The 14,048-nt window shown below is 35.9% G+C and overlaps 1 protein-coding gene across 1 annotated transcript in view; it reads right to left on the reverse strand.

Moving 5' to 3' along the window:
- zgc:152774 (uncharacterized protein LOC553526 homolog) overlaps nt 1-14,048 on the reverse strand; it is a 101,207-nt gene that overhangs the window by 25,730 nt on the left and 61,429 nt on the right. Inside the window, exons 7-9 of the mRNA XM_051935192.1 lie at nt 13,431-13,559; nt 8,133-8,252; nt 5,728-5,831 (exon numbers count right to left, since the gene is read on the reverse strand). Of these exons, the coding sequence (XP_051791152.1) occupies nt 5,728-5,831; nt 8,133-8,252; nt 13,431-13,559 (353 nt within the window). The remainder of the gene's footprint in view (nt 1-5,727; nt 5,832-8,132; nt 8,253-13,430; nt 13,560-14,048) is intronic.

Consider the following 14,048-nt stretch of genomic DNA (forward strand, 5'->3'; position numbering starts at 1 on the left):
TGGAAGTTGCCATTGGATGATATAAATGAAAGGATTTTAATAAAAACTACAGCCAAAAAGCTTCAAAATAATAATACTAATGTCAAAGGAATAACATCTTGCACCTGAGGATTATGGTCTATGAAACTAAGTGCAGATGGAGATTCTGGTCAAACATTTTCCAAGTCCAAAGAGAAGAATTCACCAGCTAGGATGAACAAATGAAAACAGCAGAAAATGCTGAAGATTATTGTTTTGAAACTGCTGAAAGCATGAGGAAGTCTTACAATTCACAGTGTACTGGTATTGCAGTATAAGGCTAACTCAGCAAAAATGGCTTTCATGAGAGGCAGAAACCATTCAACTGTCTACATCTGCATCACCAAAATTACAAATGAACAACTCAAGAAATTTAGATTTTGTTGTAATTTGTTGCAGCATACAACCAAATAGATAGATTAAATTTAATAAAGGACAATTGTTAATCATGATTACATATAAGATTCATATAATCTAAATTTAAGGGGTAGATGTGAATGAACCTTTAGGATCTATTGACCATCAACCAATTTAGAAGAATGTTACATAAATGCAGGATACTTTCACCTAAAATTTACAAATAAGTAAAAAATTTAGGGAATCTTGTGGTGGATAAATAAGGAGCTGAAAACGAAGTTTCAAAGCAAAACACCATCATATGAAGTCTACAAAGGAAATAATTCTTGTGCTACCAGGCCTATCATGGAGGTTCAGTCATACGGTGGCGAATGTATCAGTTTCACTATTTGTGTCAATGTCTGATGACCAATTCACATTGTCATCACTATTGCTTGATTCAGATAATGGTTCAGTTTCATTTTGTTCTAAAACTGGCTTTACAGCTTTTTGTTTACATGCCATTATGTTTGTAGTGGTTGAAGGCTCCGTCACACTCATGTATATTGATGAGTTACCATATTGTGGCTGAATGAATAGACAAATTGAATTTTGTTTGGCAGCATAACTTTATTTCATCCTAAAAATAGCAGCAGTATATTGTCCTGAGCGTTATTTGGGCTTAATGCTCAGGGTTAATGCTCTAGATTTCTTAAAAGCAGCTTAAATCAAGAGACACTCTGAATTTTACATAGAATTCTGAGAGCAAGAGGAGGTTAAGAAAGCTAAAAGGCAGTTAGTAAGAAATACTGTAATAAAGGAAAAAAAAGACCCAAAAGAGATTCTTTTAGCATTTTCATTGTTACAGAGCAGTCAGTGAGGCATTGAAGTACATCAGAAACATCTAAGGGTGAACTAAATTATAAAGAAAGTAAAATACCAAATGCTTGGAACTTGCATTTTTTGAATTTAATGTGTGAAGTAGTCAATAACCTCTCAAAAGTAACAGGGACAAACCAGGAGGTACTTAGTTACAGTTAGGTCCATAAATATTTGGACAGAGACAACTTTTTTCTAATTTTGGTTCTGTACATACCAAAATGAATTTTAAATGAAACAGCTCAGTTAACTTACACTTAGTTAGTACATACTGTATATAAAGCATTGGACTGCAAGGTAGCAAATATGAGTCCAATAAATAAAAATGTGACCTGGGTGACCCAAGACTTTACAGATCATTAATCCATCACGTGGCAAGAACAGGTGTACAAGCAAACAGTTATCAGTTTTCACTAATATGGTACAGTTTTTACGAGTGGTAACAAAAGCATACAACCTAAGCTGCCTTTGATAATATTTATCTGAAAGTCAAATAGCTTTTGATATGGTACCACATAAGTAGTCGTAAGGGGTATGACTCTTGAGTGAGTATACACATTTGGAGACAACACACTAAAAATGAGCAGTGAACAGTGCCGTTATCCACCACTGAAAGGGCTCCACCCTCAGGGTTTCTTTCTCTTAAAAAAACTTGCCCCAGTTTCCTCTTTTCCTTGCATTTTAAGTGCAAATCTCATGTATTAGATATATACAGTACGTAATATAACTATGAAGAGACAGGCAGAAAGCAAAAGAAACTGGACAGGACTTGATGCTGAGAGAAAATAAAAAGCTAAAATTGCTGTTATGAATTCAGGAGCTCAGTAGCACAAGATAATGGAAGCTTAATCGTTAATGTTTACATTGTAATGACACACAAACACACACACAGACACACACACACACAGACACACACACACACACACATGAAGACACAGAGACCACTGCAGGTACTTGGCCACACACGTTTGAGAAGTGGTTTTGTCTGCCAAGATATCTTTTTGTCATTTTGACTATTGCATACCTATATGGCATAACAATAGCAAATAGAGTTTAGATAAGCATTGTGGTCTATGTACAGTTAGGTCCATAAATACTGTATTTGGACAGAGACAACTTTTTTCTAATTTTGGTTCTGTGCTTTACCACAATGAATTTTAAATGAAACAACTCAGATGCAGTTGAAGTGCAGACTTTCAGCTTTAATTCAGTGGAGTGAACAAAACAATTGCATAAAAATGTGAGGCAACTAAAGCATTTTTTTAACACAATCCCTTCATTTCAGGGGCTCAAAAGTAATTGGACAAATTTAATAACTGGAAATAAAATGTTCATTTCTAATACTTGGTTGAAAACCCAAAATTTTGACGTGAACTCTGAGAAAACAAGTACATTATTTTATATGATGACCAACTCAAAACACGCTTTTGGCAAACCTGGCAAATGCTTGCTAGAATAAAAAGAGCACAATAATCATGCAAGACTAATAAAGGGCCCAACAGGAACTGATGAATGGAGACCCTATTCAGATGTTAACAGGAGTTAAGAGTGCATGCTGGGACAGTAACATAATTTTCTGGGGTTGCTGTGACTGTGACAAACGAGACTGAGAAAAAGTTTACATGCTGTCATTAACCGCTAGATGGCAACACTGAGTCACATAATTGGAATAATGAGCCTCTGTCTTGTATTCAAAGCAGTTTTGTCTATATTTAATACAGGGTAGGATGTGGCAGAATAACGGGATATGGACTACTTTAATGAGAATTCTCTAACTATGGAAATGACTGGTTGCCATTAAAGTGTTCTTTAAAATTAAGTATATACTGTATAATTAACACCTGCAATGACATCCCAGAAAGAGAGAGTGAGTAGGAGCAAAGGATAGCTAACAGAAAGGTGGTATGAAGAAGAGAGTACAGGAGAGAGAGTAGAAGGTGAAACAGACAGAACACCTCCCAAGTCTGGAAGGCAATGAGCTGGTCTTGAGCTAGTCCAGTGAAGAAGCTATAGATTGTTTTTTTATACTGTATATACAATATTTACAGTGCATATTAGGCCTGGGCAAAAATATCGATTTTCCCATTAATCATAATTTTTCATTTAAATGATTCAATATCGATTCTTAAAGTCTCAAGATCGATCTCGTGAATCTCTGTCCTGCTCAATTATTATATGTAGATTTTTGCTTATCTTTGTTTTTGGCATTTGATCCAGTAGATGTCGCCAATGCACCTGTTAAGGCTTTCTACAGAAAAAGCACTTTAGTACCACACATTAAAATGGTGTGTCCTCTTTAACAGAAATCAGCCTCTTTGACACTTAAAACAGATGTGTGAACTTACTATAGATTCAGATGGCGCGACAGTAAAGAACAACTGGATTGAAGCAAAGTCACATGTAAGCTGTGCAAATCAGATGTTAATTATTGTTGTAACACAACAAATTTGAGAAATCATAAATGTAATCTCAGCGAACGTCCAAACAAGTAGAGTTTAAACAATCTACACTAGAGATGGTGGGTAGCTCCAAGCTTCCATTTAATCTGCCTCGTGCCCAAAAAATAACAGAATCTATAGCAGTTTTTATCTATAAAGATAGTAGACCCTACACTATTGTTGAAAATCAGGGCTTTTGACAAATGATACAGGTTCTGGAATTGCGGTATGCAATACCAAAGCAAATGAGTGAAATGAGTGAAGGTATTATGCCTAGACTTTATGAAGATCATAAGCAAAGCATCACCACATCTCTCAGCCCAGTGGAGAGAGTAGCCCTAACTAGCAACAGTTGAACATTCAAGGTTATTTAGTGCCCTGATGTGTGGAGTACAAGTCCAAGGAGGTTATGCTTAATCTTTACAACACACTGATGAGGCCTCATCTGGAGTACTGAGTACAGTTTTGGTCTCCAAGCTACAAAAAAGGACACAGCAGCACCGAAAAAGTCTAGAGAAGAGCAACTAGGCTCATTCCAAGGCCACAGATAACAAATTGTGAGGAAAGATTAAAAGAGCTGAGCCTTTTCAGTTTAAGCAGAAGAAGATTAAAAGGAGACATGATTGAAGTGCTGCGGTGGGCTGGCACCCTGCCCGGGATTTGTTTCTTGCCTTGAGCCCTGTGTTGGCTGGGATTGGCTCCAGCAGACCCTTGTGACCCTGTAGTTAGGATATAGCAGGTTGGATAATGGATGGACGGATGATTGAAGTGTTCAAAATTATGAAGGGAATTAGTACAATTGATCAAGACTCTTATTTTAAAAAGAGTTCATCAAGAACATGGGGACACAGTTGGAAACTTGTTAAGGGTAAATTTCACACAAGCATTAGGATGTTTTTCTTCGCATAGAGAACCACAGACACATGGAATAAGCTACCAAATAGTGTGGTATGGTAAACAGTAGAACTTCAGGGGCTTTCAAAACTAGACTTGATGTTTTTTAGAATTAAGTGAATAGGACTGGCAAGCTTTGTTGGGCTGAAAGGCCTCTTCTAGATTGTTCTAATGTTCTAAGGCTGTAGTCAAACAATGTGGGAAGAAACGGACTGAATATGTAAAGCAGTGGTGTCCAATAAAATTAACAGAATCTATATGTAAATTCTCATTATGCTATTTGATTGGACTATGGGATTTATACAGCAAATCTGTCCAGCGTCCCAACTGCTGTAATCGTGGTGGTGACATTTCTACCTCTTTAAACACGACTGGCTGAAGAACCAGAATTTTTAGTCAGTCATGTTATTAATAGCCTCAGTAGCTTAAAACGAGATGCTTTTATCATTGTATACCACCTAGTTTAGATTTCAATTTTGCTTGATTTCAGCCTGTTTGTATACTGACAAAAAAAAAAGTTCACAATCTTAAATGGCAGTATATAGCTCACAGGAACCTGATAAATGCTGGAAGTATTACCATTCTCTTTCTGGAAACCCCCCTTTGCCAAGAACCCAGGCTAGTTAGCACTTATACATGTATTATACTCTTAAAGCATAATTTGAGTCTAACACATAAAAATGTATTAGGTTTTAAAACATATTCTCATGAAGGCTAAAAATATTATACAGTGAATCATTTTATAAAGCATGCAACTTCCCCTCGGGATTAACAAAGTATATACAATTAAAAAGTAAAAAAACCTGTGACCAGAACACAAGTAACTACTTAACATTTACTTTTGCTTACATGATAAAAAACTTACACTTTAAAAGGAAACGAAATTTCTTATGCATGCTCTATTAAGTAAATTTGGATCAACAATGTCGTCTTTGGAACCAAAGTCACAACCAAAAACTAGAAATATTCCACAAATTTGTTTTTACCTGCTAATAAATAAAAATGCATGCATAAATGTTTCATAACATTTACACCAAACAGAAATTAAACTGTAAAATCAATAAACTTTTTTAAATGTTCCTTTACCATTTATATTTTAAAATGGGAAAATATACACAATGTGCAAACAGGTTATTATTTCACCAGCACTTTAATGATGTACCTGTACTCCTTGGTATACTGAAAATCCTGCTTGTTGTGAGCTGGTTTCAGGAAATCACACTCTATCACTCCAATCACCCCATGGCCAGTTCTTCTGCTGCCAGACTATATAAGAGTATAAACAATTTATTTCACTATGTCAAGAAAATAGAGGATTTAACAATGAGTCTTCAAAAAAGCGAATATAAACAAGTGAAATATGCAAAATCAGCAAATGTCTTCATTAATTATATACTGTAATTTCTGAATCTGTTTAGTAAATCATCTGAGATGAACATATCACCTTAAGAAAATTAGGGTTTTCATCTTTTTGTGAACTTGGTCAAAGATATGGAGAATAGTAATCGAGTGTATTCTACTTAAACCTGACACACAATCCTGATGTGGTTTTATGTAGGGTCAATTCCTCCTTCAGTGGTATAAAAAGTAAGCCGTGGGGTGGCTTGTCAAGGGCAGGGAAGGTGCAAAAGACCATAAAGTGTGGAGTTGTTAAGACTAAATGGAGAAGGAGTGCAAGAACCATATTAGGACACAATTGAATTCACAAATGAACTGAAGATATGACAGTTTTCTAGAACAGAGGAAATGCTGACCTTCTACACTGCATATTCTGAAGAGGTGATATAGAAATGGGTATAGCCAGCAGAAACACGGGCATTCATTGATTATAGCACTTTTCATGCATCAATTATAAGGCTGTAATATACGTCAAAATCTCCACTACCTTGTACAGGTGACTTAATGTTGCAAGTAAAATTAAAACTGCTCCACATCATTTGTAAAAAATGATAAAAGTGGAGATTTATGGATGAAACTGTTCAAATGAAAGTGTAGATGTCTGCCATTCCCATACCAGTCCTTGAACTGTGTCAGATATGTGCATCTGAGGGACACCTCCACGACTCATTTTAGGTATGTAATACCTTAACAGGGAGAGAGGGGGCACTGCAATTAATAGGCTTGAATCTTTACTCTTCCTCTTTATATCAATTTGTTTTAAGTTTTATTTAAACCAAGCACCTATGCACTACAGAGGCTCCAAAATGCAAGGAGCAGAAAACTAAAAGAGGCGGTGCGGGCCGCACACATAGTACCAAGGGATACATCAGTTCATTCTGTCTCTCTACAAAGATCTTCAATCTTATATGTGGATAAAATTACCAATTTTTGAATTCATTTGTATCTTTGAGTGTGTTATTTTCCACCTATGATCATCAAAAATTCAACAGAACAGCTACTGGCATAGAAAATGTAATAGTTTGAATCATAAAATTATAGAAATTGTTATAGTTTGAATTGAATAGACATTTGACTTACTTAAAACAAAATCTTTACAAATGTATTTGCATATTGCTATAACTATTCACAAATCAACTGCACCAGACACCCCTTCTTCAATCACTGCCTCCCTCCCACCAATACACACCATAAACCTCGGGGAGCAGAAAACAGCTTTTGACTTTGATTCTCAACTATGTAAAATGGGTCAACAACTATGCTACTGAGCGCATTCCCAAATTATCTGGCATCACTGACATTTATGCTCACATATGGACATAAAACAATAATGATGAAGTACACAGGACAGTGCCCTAGGAATAAAACTGAATTAAGGAAAGAACACAAAAGTTTGGAATGCTTACTACTCATTTAGTGTTCAAATACAGTACTGTATATCCAGTTTTAGAATACAATGACCTATTATTTCAGAGGTCTTATGTAAACTTTAAGAGAGAGAGACTATAAAAGAACATAAAATTATATTTTGTGTAGATGGAACTCATCTAGTAAAACTATAAAATGTAAGCCAAATTTACAGAAGGAATCTTTTTAGTGAGATGTACAATTCCTTGAACATGCTACACATATTTTCTATATGCTGAATGTTATTTTTTTGTCTCAATGCTTCATTTCTAATAAAAATTCAGCCCAATTCTAATTCCTCATTAAATATCTAGAATTCTCATTTTCTGAATTATTGTGGCCATTCGCCAAATATAAATAATGTCAGACTATATGGAAGTAGTGTATGAAGTGGCTTTCTTCTCATTTGAATATACAGTACCTTGGAATCAACCAATCCAGTCTCTCAACGTGTATCATTTCCCCAAGCAAAATGTCAAATATAATACACATGAAATTAGTTATAAATCATGACTAGTTTTGCTTTCCTTTAAGAACAAAAAATAAACTGTGTAGTCAAATTTGCTTCAAGTATTTTGAACACTGGGAAATAGTATAAATGTAAACTAAAAGACTGCTGTTCATATTTTAAATGTAAAAGCATGTCACTATAACAAAAACAGATACTAATAAAGATAAAAAATACAATTACAACATGCATTTACTTTGACATTATTAAAGTGAAATTAACAGATAAAAAGCTTAGAAATAAATACTACTTACCTTAATCTGGCAGCCCACTTTCTCATAAGCCTTGATCAGCCGGTTTTTGTGGTACATCATGATCCCACAGTGATCCTTATTTTTGCAGTTGAAACCAAATGTAATTCGCACCTTTTTGCTCTTAAGAATATGTTAAGGAACAAACAGTCTAAGCAACAAATGTTAACAAGAAAACCTGTCTAGCCAATAGCATGCTTCAATGGAAAACAATACTTTCCTACAACTTGGTGAGTAAAATGACAAAGGTACCATAATATATTTTCATTTTTTTGAATTTAGATAATATATACCCAACATAAAACTCTCAAATCCGCTTAAGCCAACCTCGGATCTTGGTAGACTGAGGTCTATCCCAGCAGCGTTAGGCATAAGGCAACATTAGGTTACAAAATAAACTAAGATCGCTCACTATCATTTGCAGAGCGCACTGTCAGCTCCAGAGTCCTGGTTTAAAAGCCAAGCCTGAGATATTCATGTAGTACAAGTGAGAGCACGTGAGTGAGTGTTCCCTGTCAAGGGATGGGGTCCTATTAAATGTTGGTTCCTGCAGCCTCCAACCTTTAATTTGACAAATTGATTGGATGGATGGATGAAGTAAACAGATGGTGAACCAAGCCACTGAGCTAATGAAGACTTTCTCACATTGATTCCAATCTGTTAAACGTGTATGAAATTTCAAGAGTAAAACCTGAAACTAAAAAAACATGATTTTTTTCCACACATTTTCCTAGCAGGACAAAAAGCAATGGAAGAATGCTACTTAAAGATAGACCTGCAAATGTTATACTGTATCAGTGTGATGAACTGACACTGACTCTCATTTATTACTCTTCAAAATTTGTATCTGTGTACATAAAATTAGTAGACAACACTGTGAGATTTTTGTGCCTGAAGATTACTGAATAATATGAGGTCCACACATACTGTATACTACAGGTTAAAAGTTTTAGAACACCTCAGTATTTCATTTTATATGGAAATACATGCAGTTTAATGTCTTAGTGTTGTATGAAATCGAGGCAAAGAACAAATAAACAATGGCAAATAAAAGGAATAAGTCAAAGAATCATTAAGTGTACAACACTTTATTCTAATTTTGGATTAATCAAAGTAGCTGCCTTTTGGGTGATATAACAGCCAAACTGTGGTAACCCTTTTGATTCAGAATGACAGTCACTCTGTGTAAGCCACCAACTCTGCCTCCAGCAAAAGAATCCCAAACCATCACACTTCCTCCTCCATGTTTGACAGCTGGTGTCACACACTGAGGAGCCATCCTTTCACCAACTTGATGGTGTACAAACACAATGCATAATGAACCAAAGATTTCAATTTTTGATTCACCTGTTCATAAGACTTTCTTCCAGTCTACAGATGGTATTTTAAGGCCCTATTGTATCCTTTAAGGAATGGCTTTCTTACTGCCACTTGCCCTGTCAAACCTGTAGAACAAGGTCTCCTCTTCATAGTACAAACTGAGACTTGTTTTTTTGACCACTATTAAGCTGTGCTTGAAGCTGTTGTGCTGAGAGATGCCTATTGTGCACTCTGGTGACCCCTCAGAAACTTGTCTTCTGATTGGGTTGTGACTTTGGGTCTGCCAGATCTCTTCCTAGCAGAGTTTTTTTCCAGTTTCCTATTGTCTTTGGATTGTGTAGGTTACTGTTTTCACTGACACTTCGATTTTTTTTGCAATTTTTTCTATGTGACAGGCCTATGTTTCTAAGTGTGATAATGCTTTGTCACATTTCATCTGTTAATTGCAGTTTTCTTGCTATTATCATTGGAATTTACAACTTTCTACAGCGTAATATTGTCCAAGTAGTACTTCAGAGGGTGTAGTAATGCCTTCTGTTCCAACTCTGCTTTAAGACAGACAGGGTTTTATAAGTATTTGATTGAAGTTGGAACACCTGTGCAAACTGTTTGCTTCAACTTGCAAGGCTTAATTTACTTTAACTGCTGCAGAAAATATGTAGGTTTTAATTTAGCAATTGTTCCTTGAAGAAGGCCCATTTGAAATATTCCAAGGTTTCCTTTTTTTCTGTTTTTGCTAACCTAAACTTTAAATTGAAAAGTCTTGACAGTTTACTGTTTACCTTTTCGCCATTTTAGGTCATTCATTGCATTTCAAGTGATTAAAAGTGAAGAAAAACTAGAAAAACTGAGGTGTTCCAAAACTTGACCAGTAGTGTAGCTGTCAGAATTTGCTCGTTTTTTCATTGTACAATTTGTTGTATTTACCAGTAAACAGTGTATTTCTGCAGAAGAACTGTGATGTCCATTTACACTGCTTATTTGTCAGATTCACAGTTGACACTAAAACTGTAGCGGTGGCAAATACTGAGCAGGAAGCAAAAAGAATTCAGAATGACCTGGACAACCTTCAATCCTGGTCAAACGTTTAATATATGCAGTTTAATGTAGAAAAGTCGAAAGTACTACATGTAAGCAAAAGGAACATCAATTATAAATACAAGATGGGAGACACTGTCATACAGGAACCAGCCTCTGAAAAGGACTTAGGGATATAGGTTGATACAATATTTTCACTGACTAAGCAATGAGCGAAGCAATTAAATGGGCAAATAAAATATTAGGTGATATCATAAAAACTCTTGAACTTAAGTCAAGGGACAATATGTTCAAACTATATAATATACTCATAAGACCACATCTGGAGTATTATGTGCAGTTCTGGTCACCATGGTACAAGAAAGATATAGCAGGACTTGGAGTTGTGCAAAGGAGAGCAATCAAGTGCACCCCAGGACTTAAGGACATGTTCTTCTGCAACAGAGAATTAAACCTGGGAGACTGTGTGGGGAATTAATCCAGGCATTTAAAATCCTCAAAGACATCGATAAAGTAGATCCAGTAACATTCTTTTGGTTTAAGTGTGAATCACATACTCAAGGACATCAGTGGAAATTAAGGGGAAGTGCATTTAAAACTGAAACCAAGAAGCACTTCTTTACATGAAGAGGTATGGGTCTCTGGGACAAACTACTAAGACATGTAGTTGAACCAGAAATCTTGCCAACTGCTGTAGATGTTCTATCAGACTGTTGTGGCGAGTGCCCTCTTCTACACAGCGGTGTGCTGGGGAGGCAGCATAAAGAAGAAGGACACCTCACGCCTGGACAAACTGGTGAGGAAGGCAAGCTCTATTATAGGCATGGAGCTGGACAGTTTGAGATCCGTGGCAGAGCAACGGGCGCTGAGCAGGTTCCTGTCACTCATGGAGAATCCACTGCATCCACTAAACAGTATCATCTCCAGACAGAAGAGTAGCTTCAGCAACAGACTGCTGTCACTGTCCTGCTCCACTGAAAGACTGAGGAGATCGTTCCTCCCCCACACTATGCGACTCTTCAATTCTACCTGGGGGGGTGGGGGTCGGGGGGGGGTAAACGTTAACATTATTCAAAGTTATTGTCTGTCTGTATACCTGCATTGTTATCACTCTTTAATTTAATATTGTTCTTTATCAGTATGCTGCTGCTGGAGTATGTGACTTTCCCCTTGGGATTAATAAAGTATCTATCTATCTATCTATCTATCTATCTATCTATCTATCTATCTATCTATCTATCTATCTATCTATCTATCTATCTATCTATCTATCTATCCTTTAAGAAGAATCTGAATGAGATTTTGAAACAGCTTGGCTATTAGCTAAACTAACCCGCTCATTTGTCAAATTTCTTATGTTCTTACACACCCACTTTGAAATAGCACACTGTAATGTAACATTCAACTTCCCAACTGTATCCATTAAGCACAATAGATATTTACTGTAAATAAATGTGGTGTTATTAATTATATTTTCTGTGTAAACAACAATGTGTCTTACTACATCTCTGTACCCTTTAGTCATTATGCAAACAAGTGTAACTCTGTGTTCCATCATATTTGAATAGATAATTTTAAATAAGAACAAAATTAAAACTCAGTATGACCAATGAGTAAGAACACTGATGTTAACATACAGTAATGTAAACAAGTGTCACATCTAAAAAATATGCACTGGCTTCTTTTTGGATAGAGCTTTGTTTTCAATTTTGTAAAACCAAGAAAGTAACATTTAAATAATGGAAAACAAAAAAAGAAAAAACAATAAAACTGGTCTGTAGAGTATTTTACACTAATAAGAAAGTGAAAACAAATACTGAAATCTTCCCTAGCAAAATGCTGTTCTTTTAAAAGAAAATATAATATATAATAACTGTAAGAGCCAATTAAAGTTATAGTGCCAAAATGATGACAGCACAATTATTCAGTATGCAATCGACAACTCTTTACTTGACACAGTATCCTGTTATTTTTTACAAAAAACATGCATTTTTACTAAGGTACTTACAAAACATGGTGCTGTTGCAAGGCTATAAAGATGTAACAATCACCCACTCTCCAAATATAAACTTCTCCCCCAAACCCAGAAACATTTATAAAATACAATGCAGGAACTAGAGAACTACAACAGCTCTTTTTTTAATCCTTGGAGGGATTATTCTTATTATGAAAAAGTTAGTCAGTGACATGGTCCCTTAGGTAGTCAGGATGAGATCAAGTTCTAATGAGGAGAAGGTGCAAATGGCTGGTCTGGCTGGGGGTCTGGCAGAGCTGAAGCACGTGAGCAGACTTCCTCAAGGCAGTCCAGGACTAAGTTGTTCTCTAAATTGACTGGTAAGGATACTTTGCAGAGGTGACTTGCGTATCACTGTGATTCATTAAGTGGTTCAAGAATCGGTAGAGGTGAGGACCAGAAAGACTGAATCTTGTTGCCACAGTAGGGACAGTGAAGTCTTACCCAGTCAATGGCTATGAATTTTGGAGCCCTCACCCTATGCTTCTGATTAAAGTGTGACTTCATCTTTTGCTGGTGTGTGGAGACTATATTTCTCCGAGGCTTTAAGGAAGCTTGGAAAGCCTAGGATCGCAAACAATCAAGAGAAAGTTGCTAAGATATGAGGGAGTGAAGCCTGTAGTGGAGTGTTGTGTTGGTCTGTAATGGAAAGGAGTATGGGAAGAACAGTTGAAAATGTGTTGCCCTCAACCAAGTAAGTCATAACGCCACTTTTTAAAACCTGGTTCAATCCTTCTACTCCTCCATATGTCTGACAAGACAAGATTATCAACACATCTCAGAACAAAAACTGTAATCAATGAATAAAATTACCCTTTCCAGAATGTTTACAATATCACTATTTGTAAATAGGTTGCAGCATACAAACTAACCAGTATGCTACAAATTAATAACTTTGTGAAATTGTTGTGACCTGACAATAAGGATACAAGGAAACTGGGTTTATAAACATCATACTCAATATTGGCAAGACTTTTGGCTATTAGTTTGGTGTTGACCTTCTTCTGACGCAGAATAATCTGGGTACGAGGCTTTAGGTACAGAACGCTGCAGTATTCCTAGGAAAGAAACCACAAGTTACTAATGATTGTAAAGGGTACCAACTTTCCAGCCCCTTTTTTTTGAAACTTGCTTTCTTCATTACATGGTTGTGAACAGCTAGAGATAATGCAAAGGACACAAACACTCCATTTTCTGAACACACTTTTAAAAACACTCATACTTAGCCATGACAGGCCACTTGATGGACCACCCCCTAATTCAGTTCAATTTATTCTTACAGAATGGTCATTTTTAAATATAGCATGGTTAAAACAAAATACAAAATGAGATGCATGTGCGGGACTGTGTTGGGGACTTTAATTTGTAAATAAAACCGTGTGTTTTATAGTACTGCCGGTGTCTGTCTGATGGTGTTCAGGCTACCTCTCACAATATATAGATACATATACATATATATACACACATATATATATATATATATATACTGTTTTATTAGCGCTGTTACTAACAACTATTTTTAACTGATTAGTTGGATGATTATTATT

The sequence above is a fragment of the Erpetoichthys calabaricus genome, chromosome 12 (assembly GCF_900747795.2).
Source record: "Erpetoichthys calabaricus chromosome 12, fErpCal1.3, whole genome shotgun sequence".
NCBI classification, from domain to species: domain Eukaryota; kingdom Metazoa; phylum Chordata; class Cladistia; order Polypteriformes; family Polypteridae; genus Erpetoichthys; species Erpetoichthys calabaricus.